We start from the raw sequence: 18,576 nt of genomic DNA, 5'->3' as shown, positions 1-18,576 counted from the left end.
AATCAACAATTCTTCTGGATTCTGCAGAGAAGGGGACCACAGGGCAGGTGACTGCCCACCAAACTGGAGAGGTGACAGGCTAGTGCAGAGAACCATCACCTCCCAGAACAGAAACCCACAAGCACAAGCTTCCATTCGCCAAGTTGGAGGTAGGGAAACCAAACTAAGTGACAGAGGGCCGGAAGCTCAGTTTGAGGGGTCTTAGGGGACCCATCATCTGGGAGGCTCTCCATTTGTGCCAGTTTTACCAACAGGAGCTAGACCGTGTTCTCCCAGAGAATCTCAAAGAGAGATTCCCTGGTGCTTCCACCAGGGCAAGGGGAAAGGGACCTGTTCGGGATACACTGGAGCATTCTCTTCTTCTGTGAGATCTGCCCCTGTGAGAATCTCTAAACAGAGCATGACCTGCAGGGGGGTTATCAGCAAGTAGCCCCCTAAGAGGAGGGAAATGCCCAGCCCCAACCCACTCCAGCCATCCCAGGGAAAAGGGAAGATGCCGAGAGGCACTGGTCAAGTTCACAGTCGAGGCCCAGGCTCCCCTGAGCACTGAGACTTACTCAGAGGCCTGTGGAATTGCACCCCAACCACGTCCCTAAAGGCCTGTTCACAGCAGCCCCTCCATTCTCGTGCATCGTTCTCAGGGCTCTGGTGGATAAAGTAGACAGCCTGCAAGAATGGATGAGCAAGCTATCAAGAAATCAACCAACAATAAATGTTGGCCGGGCTGTGGGGATACAGGAACCCTTCTCCGTTATTGGTGGGAGTGCAGACTGGCGCAACCACTGTGGAAATCAGTATGGAGATACCTCGAAGAGCTAGGCTTAGAGGTCCCATTTGACCCAGCTATCCCCCTGCTGGATATCTTCCCCAAAGAATTAAAAGAATCATACCGCAGTGATATATGTGCACCCATGTTTATAGCGGCACAGTTTGTAATAGCTAAAGCTTGGAAGCAGCCCAAGTGCCCATCAACTGGAGCCTGGATAAAGAAGATGTGGTTTTTTAATAAAATCAAGTACTACTCAGCCATAAAGAACAAGAAACTAGAGACATTTGTAGCTAAGTGGATGCACATTGAGGCCTTACTCTTAAGTGAAATAAATAGGACACACGTGTAAATACCAAATAGTTTCTCTGGTGTGAAAAACTAAAAGTGTAAATAAGGATCAAAATGTATAATTGATATTATGAAATAGGAAGAAAACGTCTAAAGGAGCAGGGGAAGTGGGAGGGGTAGGGGAAAGAAAAGAAGGGAAAAGAAAAACTATGAGAAAAGGAAAAAATGGAAACAAAGTCTTTGTAAAAAGGGAGGGGAGGAGGGGTTGAAGGGAGGGCAGGGGAAGGGGGAAAAAATAAGAACCAAGATACGTCCTGTAAAGGTGCAAGGTCCCAATGATGAACGTAACTGTATTGTATACCTAAAATGTACCAATAAACGTAATAATAAAAAAAAAAAGAACAGATGAGCAATGTAAGCAGAGAGATGGAAGTTCTAAGAAAGAACCAAAAAGAAGGGCTAGAGGTCAGAAGCACCAGAACTCACATGAGGGTCGCCTTGGAGCGGCTTGTGGCAGACTGGACACAGCAGAGGAAAGAGCACAGACCAAGGGAGACCACTGACACTGAAGAGCAAAGGGGAAGACACTGGCAGAGCCAGAGCGGGTGCTCTAGGACTGTGGACAGCTACCAGGGGTAGCACACACACAATAGGAGCGTCAGAAGGGGAAGAAAGAGGGAAAGGAATAGAAGACATATTTTAAACAGTAATGCCTGAGAATTTCCCCAAATTAACATGAGACACCAAACCACAGATTCCAGAAAGTCAGAAGATGCTGAACAGGACAAATGCAAAAACAAAACATGAAAAAAAAACTAACCCAGGCATATCATTTTTAAATTACAGAAAATTATAAAGAAAATCTCCTGCTATGCAATTAAGAAGAGAATGGTGTGAAATATTTAAAGTATTGACAGAAAGAATTTTTTAAAAAATCAGTCAAAAATTCTGAATCCTGTGAAATTATCCTTCAAAACTGAAGGAGAAATACTTTCTTGAACAAGCAAACAGTGAGGGAATGTGTGGCTATTAGATCTGACTTATAAATGTTAAGATTTCTTTAGGGCAAAAGAACTGGAATTTACATGAAGAAAGAACACTGGAGTTTGGAAAATTGAAGATGAAATAAAAATTTTTGTTTTTCTTATTCTTTTTTTTTTTTTTTTGGTACCAGGGATCGAACTCAGGACCTTCCACTTACAAGGCAGGGGGCGGAACCACTGAGTTAAACCCCCAGCCCTGTTCTTCTTATTCTTAATTGATCTAACAGAAAACAGTTTGTACAAAATAACAACTGAAGGGCCTGGGATTTAGCTCAGTGGCACTGTGCCTGCCTCACAAATGCAAGGTCCTGAGTTCGATCCCCAGTACCACATAAAAAAATAAAATAACAACTGCAACAATATACTCAATTATTTACCCATATATATGTTTATGTAAAAGCAAAAAAAGTAACAGCAATGATACAAGGGGTAGGAAGGATAAATTAAGATTATTTTTATTATTAGAAGGTACTCACATTCCCGGTGAAGCAGCATGATGTCATTTGAAAGCACACTTGGACTACTCATTATATAAATTGTAAACTCTAAAACAACTTCTAAAATAGTTACAAAGAACTGTCTTTTTTTTTTTTTTGGTACCAGGGATCGAACTCAGGACCTTGTGCATGTGAGGCAGGCGCAGTTAAAAATAACTCTCTTATTTTGTTTCCATTTTTTCCTTTTCTCATAATTTTCCTTTGTAAATAGGGAAGGGTGGAAGGGTGGAGGGGGTGAAGGGAGCACAGGGAATGGGGAAAAAATAAGAACCGAGATACATCATGTACAGGTACAAGCCCCCAGTGATAAATGTAAACGTATTGTACACCTAAAATGTACCAATAAAATAATTTAAGCAAAAAATAAATAAATTTAAAAAAAATTTTTTAAAGAAGTCTCTTAAAAAGAACTATTCCTGGTACTAAAAAAAAAAGTTTAGAAAGAACTATACCTATTTCTAATAAAGGAGGGAAGAAGGGACTGTTTAAAATGCCCACTTAAAATCACAAAAGCAGAAAAAAGAGAGTGGAAGACGAAAATATGACTAAAAAGAAGGACACAAATAGAGAACGGTAGATGTCAATGCAACTGTATGGTAGATGTCAATCCATCCATGTCAATAATGGCTTTGAATGTCAGTGGTCTAAGTGCACCAATTAAAAGACAACTTGTCAGAGTGAATCAAGAAACAAGACCTAACTATATGTTGTCTACAAGAAACCCACTTGAAATATAAAGATACATCTACATTAAAAGTAAATGGATGGAGAAAGGTATACCATGCTAACCCTAGTCAAAAGAAAGAAGGAATAGCTATTTAATTTCAGACCGGGAGACCTCAGACCAAGGAAAGTTACTGGGGTAAAGAGGTACATTATATTATGATAAAGGGTCAGTTCTCCAAGGACACATAATAATCCTTAACATACGTGCACCACCTAACAATAGAACTTCAAAATATTTGCAAAAACTGGTAGAATGCAAAAAGAAATAGATGAACCCACTCTTATAGTTGGGAACTTCGGCTCACCTGTGTCACATGTGGCAGAAAATCGGTCAGGATGTAGTTGAACTCAGCAACTTCCGTCAACTGAATGTGATGGACATCCATGGACCACTTCATTCAGCAAGAGCACATTCTTGTCAAGCTCACATAGAACAGTCACCAAAGCCGTGGATGTAGCTCAGTGGCACCACACCTGTCTGGCAAGTGCAAGGTCCTGAGTTTCATCCCCGGTACCAAAAAAAACTTAAAAACAGTCACCAGAATAGACCACATTCTGGGTCATAAGACACACCTTAAGAAATGTAAAACAACAGAAAGCATACCATGTCTGCACTCTGATCACAATGGAATTCAACTAGAAATCGATACCAGAATGATAGCAGCAAAACCCAAAGTACCTGGAGATTAAACAATGCATCTAAATTCCACATGAATCAAAAAAGAAATCTCAAAAGAAATTTTTAAATACTTTGAAGTAAATGAAAAGGAAAACACAACTTATTAAAGTATGTAAGATACAGTGAAAGCAGGACCTAAAGGGAAATATATAGCATTGAATGCATATATTAGAAAAGAATAAAACTTGGTTTCGTATTTGGTTGTCTTACTTAACTAGCTCTGGAAAATAAAGCAAGTTATTTGACTACTAGTTCTTACTTCTATCAGCCATGCAAGGAGGTTCATGATATCACCAAGGAAGTTGTTAGAAAAGACAAGGAAAGTTTGTGAACATACTCAAACCTTGGCAGATGAGCAAAAGTACTCTGAATACTGCCATGTGCATTCATTCATATACACACCTCACACCTGTGGAGCTCTGAGTGGTGATAGGCAAAGTGCACATCTTAAGTTCATGTCTGGGGGAGCAGAGCAGACAGTTGCAGGACAGTGTGATCAGGGCTCTTGTGATAAAAATGAGCCAAATGACAGGGTAAAGGAGAGAGGGCTGCACAGGTGGCATTGGGCAAAGGTCCTTGCATGGGTGTGGAACTGGACCAGAGTCCATCCTTCAAAGCTCCCTTGGAGCTGGGCATGGTGGGACACACCTGTAATCCCAGCACTTGGGAGGCAGAGACAGGAGGATCTCTGAGAGTTTAAAGCCAGCCTAGGCTACATAGTGAGTTCAAGGCCAGCCTGAACTACATAGTGAGACCCTCTCTCAAAATAAAACAAATGCTCACTGGGTGTCTGAGCAGAAGCAGGCAAGAGGAAGGAACAAGGTAGAGTGTTCTGCATTTCTCCTATCCCTGTGTGGAGCTTCAGCTTATGCTGGGCAGATCGCCCGATAGCAGGAGCTTTTAAGGAGATGTTCCTAGGAGACTCACCTCTGGGGGAGTTTTCCCGACAGGGAAAGTTGACTGTTGCCTCTGAGCACTTCTGGCCCACTTCCCAGATTTGCTTTGCTCTGAGGGTTACCAGACAGCTTCACCCAACGAAGTGTGAGTATTGTTCAAGCCAGTGGGAGTTCAGGTGGATGTCAGTGAATTGGATTATCTTTGAGCTTCCCCAGTGACTAACTGTGTGACCTTAAGCAAGTCACTCAATATTTCTGAGCCACCTGGAGAGGGCACCCCCTGCCCCCGACCTCCCCTGAGCAGAGATAGATACAAAATGCCCCAGAAGGATAAACCCCCCACACGTTTGCTTAACCCCAGATATCACATCCACCTGAATTAGAAAGCCTCACCACCGCCTAGGAAAATACATGTTGCTCAGCATCCAGACAGCCCAGCTGGCCTCCTGAAAAGCCATGTTATTATGCCTGTCTCACTCACTTTTCCTTTCTGTCCAAACTTTAAGAAAGAAGCTGGAGATGAGACCTTCTGGAAGGTTCCATAGAAACAGACTGGTATCTTCCAAAGATGGCCCTTTGTGTCCATCTCCCCTTATCCATCCAGGATCAACGAATAGTTTGCACTGATTTTATCAGCAGACCTGATCCAATGACCTGTGTTTTATTGTGCTTCTTTGCTGTCTCCATATTGAATTTTCCAATGGCAACTTTCAGGAAACTTATTACATTAATAGAACACTCCAGAAGGGATAATCTCTCTCTTCCCCTTCTGGGATGTTCTGCTAATGCAGTTCCCAGCCCGAGGCTGTCCTTGACACCCACAAAAAGTGGGTCCTCCAGTTGATAGCCAGCTTCCCAGTGTCTAGGGCCTGAAATGTAATTCTTATTCAGCCTTCGGCTCATTCATGCTGTGTGGCAGGGACTGTGACTTTCAGTTTATCTGTCTTCATCACCGATGAACAGGCGCTATACCCTCCCTTTCGCAGCTAAGGAACCTGCACCCAAGGATCTGACCGGGCTTTAGCTCAGGCCTGTAGATGCCATGTCCAGAGCTCTTGCAGGTAGTTTCCTGTCTTATCTCCTGTCTTCCTCCTCCAAATGACTAAAAGTCTGGGGAGGGGAGAATGGCAGAGGGAAGCAGGGCAGGTAATAAAATACCCTATGCATGGCATGTCTTGTTCTTTCCTCTTTTAGCAGAGGATTTATTTACCAGAGCACTTTAGAATTACCCTCTGAGTCTGGAGCCAAAGCTAAGAGCATGCCATTGTTCACTGCAGAGAGCCCGAGTGGGCCAGGAAGATGGCTTCACGAAGCACAGCCCTGGGAGGAGGGCCACCGAGTTCTCAGCTGGGCTCTGCCTCCTGATGGCCACGGGGAGATGGGCTTGTTTCTGGATTGTGGCTTTGTAGCTCACAGGAGGTGACTCAGACCTGCTAGAGAGCAGCTGTGTGTGTCTTTTCCCAGCCTGGGCAGGAGTGCATTGTGGAAATTGGCCAATGCTGTAAGTCAGGCTTGTTTTGCCTGGAGAGAGAAACATTGTCCCTCACACTGCTACTTAGATTCTTCACCTTCACTGCTCTTGCCAGGGCACCAGGCACCTTGGAACTTCGTAAGATCCTCAAGTTGAAGTTGAGGGGTCTTTCCATGGTACTTGAGGCTGTTCTCCCTGTCAGGGTGGTACCCTAGGAACCCCACCACCACCACCATCCTCTCTGTACCTGGAGAAAGCCGAGTGTTTTTTCCTGGTGGATCCAGTCAAAGACCTCTCCTTGGGCCTGCAGGGTGGGCCGGGAGCAGGCAGGACTGCACTTCCTGATGTGCAGCTGGCCTGGGACCATGCACCTCTGCTTGGCATCCCCTCCACCCCACCACCTTGCCTTCTCTTGGATGACCACCTTGTCACTCACTCTTTATGTAGTCTTCTCTGGCACTTGGCAATTTGCAGGTCTGTCCAGTGTCCCCCTTCTGCTTAGTTCACAGACAAAGTCCCATCTGCATTGTCTCCATCTGTCCTGTCTCCCACCCTCAGACTCCTGAAGCCTCATTTTCACACTCGCTGGATAGGGAAGAGCAGCTCCCAGGGAAAAGGATCTTTTGTTTTAGCATGAGCAGTGTCGTGGGGAGTCACCACTGTGTGACATCCACACAAGGCTCAGAGATGGTGCTTTCAGGAAATGCAAACCCCATGAAGCACCTGGAAGGTCCTAGACCTGGGACAATGAAAAGATAGGAGGTCTGGGCCCTGCGTTCCTGGAGCGTCACTGGGGGTGTGACACCCCGGTGTCATCGAGCTCTGGGGAGCAGGGTGCCCAGTGCTGGGACCAGAGAGAGAAGCTGGCAGTGCTGCCCAGGAAAACCACACCCAGGAGTGACTTGGGCCCTGCCTGGTGACAGGGCAGGAGATCATGGTCCACAGGAATTGCAGGGCTGACAGTGAGGCAGGGCCACGTTGATACGTTTTCATTCCTGTACGGAAGCCCTAGGGCACCCTCTCTCCACCTACACCACCTCTCAAGACTTAGCCACACCCCTGAGTCAGTGACTTACCCTCTCAGAGCCCCAGTTTCCTCACCTATAAAATACTGGTAGTGGAATTGTCATGACGATTAGAAATACAGAGCCTGGCACACAGTGGAGGCTTAATAAATGATGGATGTAATTATCATTACTATTAAAATCTTGAACACTGTAGCCCTCCATGACAACCCAAAAGGCTTAAATCTGTACACAGTCCAGTACTTGGAAGTTGAGAGAAGAGGCCAAACAGTGGTGGACTCTAGAATCAGAATCTAGACCCCAGAGAGCACTGGAATCAATTGGAAAGCGCCTGGGCTAACCACCTTCCCCCCGCCCCCCCCCCCAACAGGGATACACTCAGTTTCCACATCCATGCAATGGTGGGGCGGGGTGACAAGAACTAGCTTTTTTTTTTTTTTTTTTTGGTACCAGGGATTGAACTCGGCACCATGGGCTTGCAAGGCAGGCGGCAGAACCACTGAGCTTAATCCCTGGCCCTGACAAGAGTTATCTCTTAAGAGTCCTTTCTTTCTGGCTCTCAGTGTTTCCCTGCCCTTACCAGTGACCTGGGGTACTTGGAAGGGACCCTACTTGAACCCCTAGCCGTGGCTCTGGGACCTCTCTGTCCCTTTCCCAAAAGCCTCCAGCCAAAGGTGCTGGGGTAAAGCTCACAGCTGGAGGCGTGGGCCAGCTGGGGCATGTGCAGCAGGTGACTGGGCTGTGGCATCATCTCAGAGCTCCTGGGTGCCAGAGCTGGGCCCAGATTCTTGGGCCCCATGAACCCAAAGAAGTTTCTCCCCTCACTATTTCACCCTTGGGGAATGGGGAAGCAATTGGCATCTGTTTCAGCAGAGTGGGCTTTTGGATAGATTGGTGATTGTAGCTGACAGTCCTTTCTCTGCCCAGCCACAAATTGGCCAAGTAGTAATTGCCATGCTGACTACAGTGTTACTGGGCAGCAGGGATTCCCACCAAAACTCAACTGTGACCTTCAAAATGGGGAAGGAGCCTGCTCTTAGCAGTGGCCTTCAGGGAGCGTGCAGGGAGCCAGGGCTGGGAAGGGGGGCCTGGAAGAGTGGGCACTTCCCCTTTACTCACCCTTTAGGCCCTGCACACCACACCCTCCCTCCTGCTGTCCACTGGGAGCTGCCCCCAGCCTCTTGTCACTTTGGCTTTTTATCCTCAGGGTTGGTCTGCACTTGCCTTTTCCTTCCAGGGACCCAGAGTGGTGATCCTCTTCTAGGAAAGAGGGGTGAGGTCAAGATCTATCAGGATTGGATATTCCAAGCCTTTCCTGGTGACAGGAAGATTCGGAGGAAATTGACTCGGTGTTGTCACCTAAGGACTTGGGGTGAGGCCATTTCCTGGCACACCCAAAGTTCCTCCATCCTAGCCAGGTGTAACAAAATCTTTTTCTCCAAGCACTGAGCCCTCTGAGAGCTCAGGCATCTGCTGCTCCTGTGGCAGTGGTGTCCAGCCTTTCTTCACAGCCCTCTGGTGAGTTTCCTACCAGTGCAGTTCTAACCCGTCTAGTGTTCATTCCATAAATGTGCATGGTGAGGATTCACCCCAGGCATGGTTTCTGTTTGGTAAACATCTTCAATAAACACCTCTCCCATCCCACCCAACCAAATTTCCAATCATCCAAAGAGAATGAGCAGATTATTTGAATCTCTGCCCCTACCAAGGAGTTCCAGACAGCCCCCCTGGCCCATGACATTAACAAGACCCAATCACCCTTCTAACTGGGAGGCATCCGATCAATTTCTTTATCAATTTTTCCTTCACTTCTACAGACTATGAGGACAATCAGTAATCGCTGATGAATGAGTACATAATGAAAACTTCCTAGCCAAAGAGTAACTGACAAAATACTTCAAATGGGAGTCACAACTGGAAAATATATTAAGAAAATTCTATTGATGACCAAAATGTATTAGAATAGAGATCTCCAGGGTATCAAAGCTGTCTGCTAATATGGAAAATTGAGTCTGTTTCTTGTGGCAATGTATACTTCACAAATAATAATCCTTGTAATGATTTTCATGTAATGGTCTCTGTAATGGTTTTCATGTAATGGTTTGCAAATCATATATCTAACAGGGCCAGGCTTAGGTTCCAAGATGCATCTGTAAGAAGAAGTAATAGTGTCAATAAGATTGAAGAGGAGTTTTGGTTTATATAGAAATAATAATTTGGGCTAGGGATTTAGCTCAGTGGCTCTGGCTCCTGCCTCACAAGTGCAAGGTCCCAAGTTCGATCCCCGGTACCAAAAAAAAAAAAAAAGAAAGAAAGAATAATTGATTAAGGACCTATGATATATTAACTACATCGATGGAAGACTGACTGTTCATTAAATCAGGTTGGAAATGCCCTGTTGAATGATATATGCTATACCAATTCAGTGCCTGCAGTTTTACAGACAGCAAAATCTTGGGCAGCATTCATCATTTTAAAATTCTTAAAATAAAAATTTGAAAGACTCTGTTAGAGAATGAAAAGATAAATTACAGATAGGAAGGGCATATTTGCAAATCACATATCTGACAAAAGACTTGTACCTAGAATATATAAAAATATCTCAAAACAACATTAAAAACATGCAACCCATTACAATGACCAAAACTGAACTGACATTTCTGCAAAAGATATATGTGTGTGTGTGTGTGTGTGTCTGTGTGTGTGTGTGTGTGTATTCAATAAGAACATGAAAAGAATTCTCAGCCTCACTATAATTAGGGAATTTCAAGTAAAACCACAACAAGATCCATTTCACACCAACTAGGATGGCTATGATTAAAAAATAGACAGACAATAACAAGCTTCATACAGAGCTATTGGGAATGTAAAATGATGCTGCTACTTTAGAAAACAGTTTGGCAGTTTCTTAAACATGTAGAATTACTACATGACCAACTAATTCTATGTCTAGATATATAACCAAGAAAAATGAAAACTTGTGTCCACTCAAATACTTGTACACAAATGTTCACAGTAGCACCATCCATAGTAGCTAAGACATAGAGACTACCCAAGTGCCCATCAAATGATGAATGGGTGAACACAGTGGAAGCAGTCACAAAGAATCATATATTATATGATATATGAAATACCTGGGTAAGTAAATCCATAGGGACAGAAAGTAGATTAAAGTTTGCTAGCAGCTAACAAGAGGGAAGAATGGGAATTTCATGCTTAGAGGTATAGCATTTCTTTTTAGGGTGATGAAAGTTTCTAAAATTGATTTTGTTAATGATTATACAATTCCATGCACATATAAAAAGCCATTAAATTGCACACTCTAAATAGGTATATTAACCATACACTTATATATGGTATATTAGTTATATCTTAACAGAGTAACTACAAAACAAAAAAATTTAGTATTAAAAATAAAAACTAGGACCAGAGTGTAGCTCAGTGATAGAACACCCATCTAGCATGTACAAAGCCTTAGGTTCAATCCTTCACACCACAAAAAAAAAACAAAGGAAATAATAAAAATTTTACAACAATCCAGTTATTAAATGAGCAAAAGATATGAACAGACATTTCACCACAGAGGATATTTACATGGCAGATAACCACCTAAAATGATGTTCAGTATCATAATCCACTAGAGAAATGCACATTAAAACCACACGATATCACTATACACCTGTAGAATGACTGACATAAAAAATAGGGACAACACTGAAGGCTGTGAGAGCCAGGAGGATGTGGCTCATCCCCACACTTCTGGTGGAAGGTAAAATGGTACGGCCCCTCTGGGAACGGGGTAGATGCTCTGAACACCAAAGCTGGACTTTCCAGAGGGCCCAGCAGGTGCCCCGTTAGCCACATATCCCACAGAAATAAAAACACACTTCCTAAAAAATTTGTGCACAAGTGTCCACAGCAGCTAAATGCATAGCAGCTGAACACTGGGCCCTGGCTACCCACGTGTCTTTCATGTGAATGGCTAAACAAACAAATGAGTACCATGGACTAGTTAGTGCTCAGCGAGAAAGAGGGATGAGCTATTGAACTGCTCAACAAGCTAGGTAAACCCCAGGGAAATTACTCTGAAAAAAAAAAAAAGCTCAACTCAAAAGAACATACACCTTGTGCTTCCACGTTCGGTGGCCCCCACTTATCTGCAATTTTGCTTTCTATTGTTTCAATTACCTGCAGACCACTGTGGTCTGAAAATATTAAATGGAAATTTCCAGGAATAAGCAATTGCATAAGTTTTAAATTATACATCCTTCTGAATAGCAGCCTTATGCGTAGTAACTAAACACAATCTCATGCTGTCCAGCTCCATCCTGCCAGGGATATGAATTGTCCCTTTGCCCAGCATATTCATGCTGTACACCTCACCGGTTAGTGGCTTAGTAGCCGTCTCTGTTTCCAGATTAACTAACATGTAATTGCAATGCTAAAGTTCAATATTCTACTTAATGATGGCCCCAAAGTGCAAGAGAAGTGATGCTGGGGATTCCGATGTGCCAAAGAGAAGCTATAAATGATTCCTTTAAAGTGGTGGCAAACCTAGGCCGGGGATTTAGCTCAGTGGTTTCGCCGCCTGCTGCGCAAGCGCAAGGACCTGAGCTCGATCCCCGGTACCAAAAAATAAGCGGTGGCAAACCTATGGCACTTGTGCTGGAGTAGGCTGTTTGTATCATTGAAAGCTCTAAAAAGCTCTCTATCCCTGTTTCAAGCAAAAAGGTGAAAGCTCTCAATTTATCAAGGAAAGAAAATTTTGTACTGAGGTAGCAAAGATCTATATAGCACAAAAAAAAATTTGAGAGAAAGAGCACATTCACATATCTTATTACCGTATATTCTTATCATTGTTCTATCATTAGTTATTGTTGTTAGTCTCTTATTGTATTTAATTTATAGATAAAACTTTATCATGGTTATGTATGTATAGGAAAAAACATACAGGTTTTCGTACTGTCTCCTCAGATAGGAGGAGACTACTGCATGTGGACTCCCTGAAGTAACAGTCATGGAGATGGGGAGCAGGTGAGTGGTCACCTGGTTTAGAACTGGTAGGAGGGGTGGATGTGGCATAAAGCAGAATCATCAGGATTCCTGGTGGGGACCGTAAGGTGTCTTGATTGTGGTGGTGACGACATGAAGCCACCAATGTGATAAAGCTGCCTGGTTCTAAACACACACACACACACACACACACACACACACACACACACACAAACACAAAACTGGCGCCGCCTGAATAGCTCAGAGGATTGCACCATCAGTTTCTTGGTCCTGACATTGTGCTCTACTTATGTGCAACGCTACTCACCATCAGGGGTCCAGGAGAAGGGTGCTAGGACTTCCCTGTTTTGCTTTGCAACTTCCTGAAAATTTCAGTATTTCAAAATAGAACACGCTATCAATAAACAAGTAAGTCTATAAATATTTGAGAACCAGCAATGTGCCGAGCAGCATGCTGGGAGCTGGAGGGCCTGTGGAGGAAGAAGGGAAAATGCACACAGTCTCTGCCCTTTGCAGGTCATTTGTATTACTTTGGTGGGTGAGGGGACTGAGGATTAAACCCAGGGCCCTTACTTACACTGAGCTCCGGCTCTATCCTCTTTTAAATTTTTTATTGCTGGGCTCAAACTTGCGATCCTCCTGCCTCAGCCTCTCAGAGTGCTGAGATTACAGATGTGCACCACCAGTCCCAGCATCATCTTATTACTAAGTGACAAAACAGAATTTATTTAAAAAACAAAACCAAACAATGTTCTAATAGCTTTCAGTTTTCCTTGCATGTTCCATTTTGATACTGGGACAGTGGGAGCGTGGCTGGCCGTGTCCCTGGCTCAGCTTTGATGGCGAGTCACAGAGCAGAGGCGAAGTCTGTGTCACCTGTCATCACCTTGGAGTGTGCCAGGTTCTGCTGGCTGGTGCCTGTCTCTCACCTTGGACAGGGTTTAGATGGAGGCTGGCATGGTCCCGTTGAGGCCTTTGCTGAGGGACCCCGGAAGTCACACATTTGACAAGTCAAACATGGCCGCCCGGAGCTGGCACCTCTGCTGGGAGGGCAGCTGGGAGGCTTTGTGCCCCAGGCTGTGGCCAGAGGGAGCAGTGGGCACTGACCTCCTAAGCCTCTGTCAGAAGGAAGCTTGGCGAGGTCCAGGTGATGCGGTCCTCTTGGCAGCAGGCGGCATGGGGTAGGGACTTGTCAACCACGCTCTGCAGGGCTGTGAGCACCTCCTGAGAGCACAGTGGGAACCGCTCAGCTTTAGAGAGAAACATTTACTGAGTCTGCGTACAGAAGTTGTGTGTACGCGTTATACAAATCCCAGGGAAACAATGCAAGAAGTAAAAGTCAGTCCACTGTTGTGATGTGTGTGTTTTTTTTTTTTATAGCAATAGGATTCCAGTGTATTTGTTTAATGTGCTTATAATTATATAATCATATAATATTAATCACATAATTCAGTGGGTTTTAGTGTATTCACAGAGTTGTGCAACCATCACCACAGTCAATTGAGGAACATTTTCATCACCCCAGAAAGGAAATGTCACGTTGCATAATGGTGTGAATGTACTTATGCCACTGAACTCTATGCTTAGAAATGGTTAAAATGCTAAATTCTAATTTTCCATATTAAAAAGAAAACCCCATATCCTTCAGCTGTCACACCCCACACCCCCTAAGGCCCTAAGCAGCCTCCAGTGTCCTCTGTCCTTGGCCTTGGCCAGTGCTTCCTTCTGCCCCGCTGTCCTCTGCAGGTCTCGCCCTGCAGGCTCAGTGCTGGGTTCCATGAGAGGGAGGGGACAGTGAGACCCGTGCCGTCGGGGCCTCTGCCGCTTTCCAGCACTGTGATCTGAGGAGCCATGCTTCTCCCTCACCAGGTGGACACACGGGCTGCAAGAGTATGCGCTTTGGACAGGATGCCACCCTGTATGTGGCTTCTGGGAAGGAGAGATCAGAGTTTGGGGAACAGAGGCTTGGGGTGACAGTGGGGCCGGAGCTGAGCCCTGAGGGCAGAGAAGGAGAGAGGGACTCTGTGCCGAGACACAGCAGGAGCCATACTGGAGAGAGGCAGGGACTGCAGGATGGGAGGAGGGCAGCGGAGAAGGCCCAGCAGAGGACATGGCCTCTGGAGCAACTGAACCGGGCCCCTGAGGCTGGGAAGTCCTTCCACTGCAGCCCAGCTCAGCGTGCTCTTCCTCAAGCTACAGTCGTGCTCTGTTAATACTGCCCTTGAGTGGAAGGTCCCGCAACTCAGGACCACAGACTGGGCGGATTAAAACAGTACACATTTATTCTCTCGAAGTTCTGGGGACCAGAAATCAACTCAAAGTGCAGTGGGGCGGGAAGATCTGTTGCAGGCCTCTCCAGGCTTCCCGTGGTCGCTGGGCATCCTTGGTGCTCTGTGGCTGTAGCCCCATCCCTCCACCCTCCACCTCTGTCCTTACATGCCCTTCCCCTCTCTGTGGCTCTCTGTCTCCTGTCCTCATTCAGCCTTCTTATAGGAAGGACACCAGTCATTGACTGTAGGGTCACCCTCGTTCAGCATGACTTGATTTCAATTTGATTACATCTGCAGACATCTAAAGACGGTCACCTTCAGAAGCAACAGGGGTTGAAAGAGCAGCACAACCCCACCCTCAAGACGCAGGCCTTTTATTTCTGCTGCTTTTAGAGCTGCATAAACTGAGGCACAGAAGTGAAGCAATGGCCTTGGGGAGATGTGTCCACACTCAGGTGGATTGGCCAGGAGCCCACATACAAGCCAGCAGACTGCATAGCACAGGACACAAGGGGCCCAGGAAGCCATGCCCATCACCCATGGGAGCAAAGGACTGTGTATCTTTCACCAGTGTGCATTCACCTCAGGGTGAGCTGTCTGAATTCCTGTGTAAGTTCAAAGTGTCCCTTTTGACCCCTGGAGGAAAGGCCCATAAGCCACATGTTGGGAGGTCTAAATCCATGCCCAGGTGCCCTCAAGGCCTCAACCCATCAGGATGTCTCCCACCCCTAGCAGACATTTGCAAACATTTATTGATTTCCCTGACAGTGTGCCATGCACTGTGCCAGGTGTTGAGGAAGACCTAAAGATGCACAAAGCCCCCCCAAAAAAACCCCACATGCAGGTGTTCCTTCAGGCGTGGCTTTGATGTGGAGGGTGCCTTTGTACAGTCAGGATGACAGAGGTGAGTGGCAGGGGGCTGGGGTTGGAGAGAAGAGGTCTGATTGAAAAGAAACAAGCATGAGCCTAACCCATAGCTTGTGATGCTGAAAACCCATAGTTGCCACTGTAGAAAGGTGATTGGCTGTTACACAGATCCAGTGCAGTTCCAATCAAAATACCAACAGCATACTTGACAGAACTAGAGAAAATCCTAAAATTCATATGGAGCCAGAAGAGACCCAGAATAGCAAAAGCAATTTTGGGTAACCAGAGCAAAGCAGGAGGCATAGCAATACCCGACTTCGAACTATACTACAAAGTAATAGTGATTTTAAAAAATGGCATGATACTGGAACAAAAACAGATATGTGCATCAAAAGAACAGAATTGAGGATACAGAAATTTCCCCAGACACATTCAGCTGTTTGGTCTTTGACAAAGGGACCAAAAGCATATGCTGGAGGAAGGACAGCTATTCGACAAGTAATGCTGGAAAACTGGGTATCTGTGTACAGAAGGTTGAAACTGGACCCTTTTCTCTCGCCGTATACTAAATTGAAATAAAAATGGATCAAAGATCTAAATGTTAACGCAGAAATAGTACAATAGGTAAAATAGGTAAAACACTTGAAGACATAGGTGTAGGAAAGGATTTTCGAAACAAAACCTCGATGGCACAAGAAATAACAGTAAGAATCAATAAATGGGATTATATCAGCCTAAAAAGCTTCTGTACAGCCAAAGAATCAACCAGTAGAGTGAAGAGACAACCCAAAGGATGGGAAAATTTTCTTGCCAACTGCTCCTCAGAGGACTAATATCTAGAATATACAAAATACTCAAAAAAATTAAACCACTTAAAATTAAAGGTCCACACAAGAGATGGACAAGATAAACAGACACCTCACAGAGGAAGAAATAGAAACGATCAAAAAATATTACGAAAAAATGCTCAGCATCTCTGGCCAGTAGAGAAATGCAAATTAAAGCAATGCTAAGACTCCATCTTACTCCAGAAAGAATGGCAATCATTAGGAAATTGAACAATAACAAATGCTGGCGAGGCTGTGGTGACTTAACTGCTAGTGGGAATGCAAACTAGTACAACCATTATGGAAATCAGTCTGGAGACTTCTGAAAGAACTGAAATCAGAAATTCTGCATGACCCAGTGATCCCCCTGCTAGGTATCTTCCCCAAAGAGCTTCAGTCGTCATAGTACAGCGATACGTACATACCAAAGTTTACAGCAGTACGTTTCATAATAGCTAAATCCTGGAATCAGCCTGTATACCCCTCCACAGATGATTGGATGAAGGAAATGTGGTATCTATATATAAAGGAATACTACGCCGCTTGCTATAAAGAATGACAGATTTGAGATGTGTAGGAAAATGGATGCACCTGGAAAATATAATGTGAAGTGAAAGAAACCAGACACACAAGCTAAATACGATATGGTATCTCTCATTTGAGTGAGGCAAAGTACAAAGACAATAATAAAGAAGGGATAGGAGGGGATTAGGAAGTCTCTTGCAAGAGGGAAGAAGTGGTCCAAGGGAAAAACCATGAGGGGATGAGAAAGACAGGAAGGGGAAGTGAGTAGAACAAAGATGTGCCACGTACAGAAACCTCATAACCTCAATTAATATAAACATCATATGCCATAACATGAGCTAAGAGTAATAATAGCAACAAGAATGAAAAATGGAGTAGAGCAATTGGAGGAGGAAGGAGGGAGGAGAAAGGAAGGGAAGGGGAAAGGGATTCTTTTTAAAGCTGTGGTTTGTACATGTGACCACTCCCCGAGATGACTGCAAACTGCATGAACTGCAAACACGTACCAGTAAAATAAAAAATAAAAACATTTTTTTTTAAAAAAATGATTGGTCCTTTCTATGTAGAACTGTGCTAGACCCTGGGCTATAAGACCTGGGGTTGTTCGTTTGTTTGTTCATGTGCAATCTGATGCAGCAAGAGACTCAGGGAAAATAAGTCTAACCAGGTGACATTGCTGGTTCAGAAAGGGACGGCAGGAAACACAGGGGGAGGGGAAGCAATGTCTGTGTCCTGGGATGCTCAGCCCATGTCTTGATGGCGTGGAGAGCTGCTAATTGTGGGGTAGGCCCAGGAAGCTGGGCTGGGCTTTTTAAAGCGTGCCTTACTGCTAATCCTACTAGAGGGATCCCCGAGAAAGGCCTTCCTTATCCCATTTTGCAGACAAGCATCCTCTCTGCCTCTTACTGCTATGGAAGTCGTTTGGCCCCAGCTTTCCTCAGCCACTATCTGCGCTGCCCCTTGTGCAGGGGACTGGTGATGCACCAAATGCAGGCACAAGGTGGCGCTGGGCTACCCTAGGCCACCTCTACCTGTCCCCACCACATACCATGGCCTGGAGTTTCTCAGACTTAGGTCATTTGTAGGCATTCTCCAAATACTTCTTGCATTGTACTCTAGTTAGTATTTTTCTTGAAATTCTGTTTTTAAATTTTGTGTCTAACCTATTGGGAAACTATGACCTCTTTGCTATACATAGATGAATGTAAGTTTTTTAAACATCATGTTAGCTGTTGAGACCAGTGCTTAGTATATATTAGTAAAGCATGTTGGCTCCCCACAGCTGCTCAAGTGAATGCTTAATTCTGTTCTTAGGATCTAAACTCTTCTGCCTTATTTTACCAAAAGTGACAAGTATATATGAGTTAACACCAGCTATAATGGGTAATCCCCTGAATACTTTCAAACTCCATTTTTCACTACCCAAGGTCCAGGTGGCAGCTGGCATATATAGGGTCACGTGAGTGAACACTGTTGGCAAAACCAGGACCCACACTGAACATGGAAGACACACACCACCCCTTCAGCCTTCGGGGGAACCGCCTCCCTCCCTCCCCGTCTTTGGAGGATACTCACCCTGGGCCTTTCTGTCTCTCCCCAGTATTGTACCTGGAAGGCTCGGTTCTTGTATTTGAGGACATCTTCAAACTGATCGCATTCTACTGTGTCAGTAGGTGAGTA

At 44.8% G+C, this 18,576-nt stretch overlaps 1 protein-coding gene across 1 annotated transcript in view; it reads left to right on the top strand.

Moving 5' to 3' along the window:
* The window catches only part of Rin3 (Ras and Rab interactor 3), a 117,818-nt gene that overhangs the window by 59,503 nt on the left and 39,739 nt on the right, over positions 1-18,576 (top strand). The window contains exon 4 of the mRNA XM_021244817.2: positions 18,497-18,569. Coding sequence (XP_021100476.1) covers positions 18,497-18,569 — 73 coding nt within the window. The remainder of the gene's footprint in view (positions 1-18,496; positions 18,570-18,576) is intronic.

This window comes from Heterocephalus glaber, unplaced genomic scaffold, assembly GCF_053883595.1.
Source record: "Heterocephalus glaber isolate CG9 unplaced genomic scaffold, H.glaber_assembly_v1.0 deba00001608, whole genome shotgun sequence".
NCBI lineage: Eukaryota > Metazoa > Chordata > Mammalia > Rodentia > Bathyergidae > Heterocephalus > Heterocephalus glaber.
This window is presented reverse-complemented; position numbering and strand designations above follow the sequence as displayed.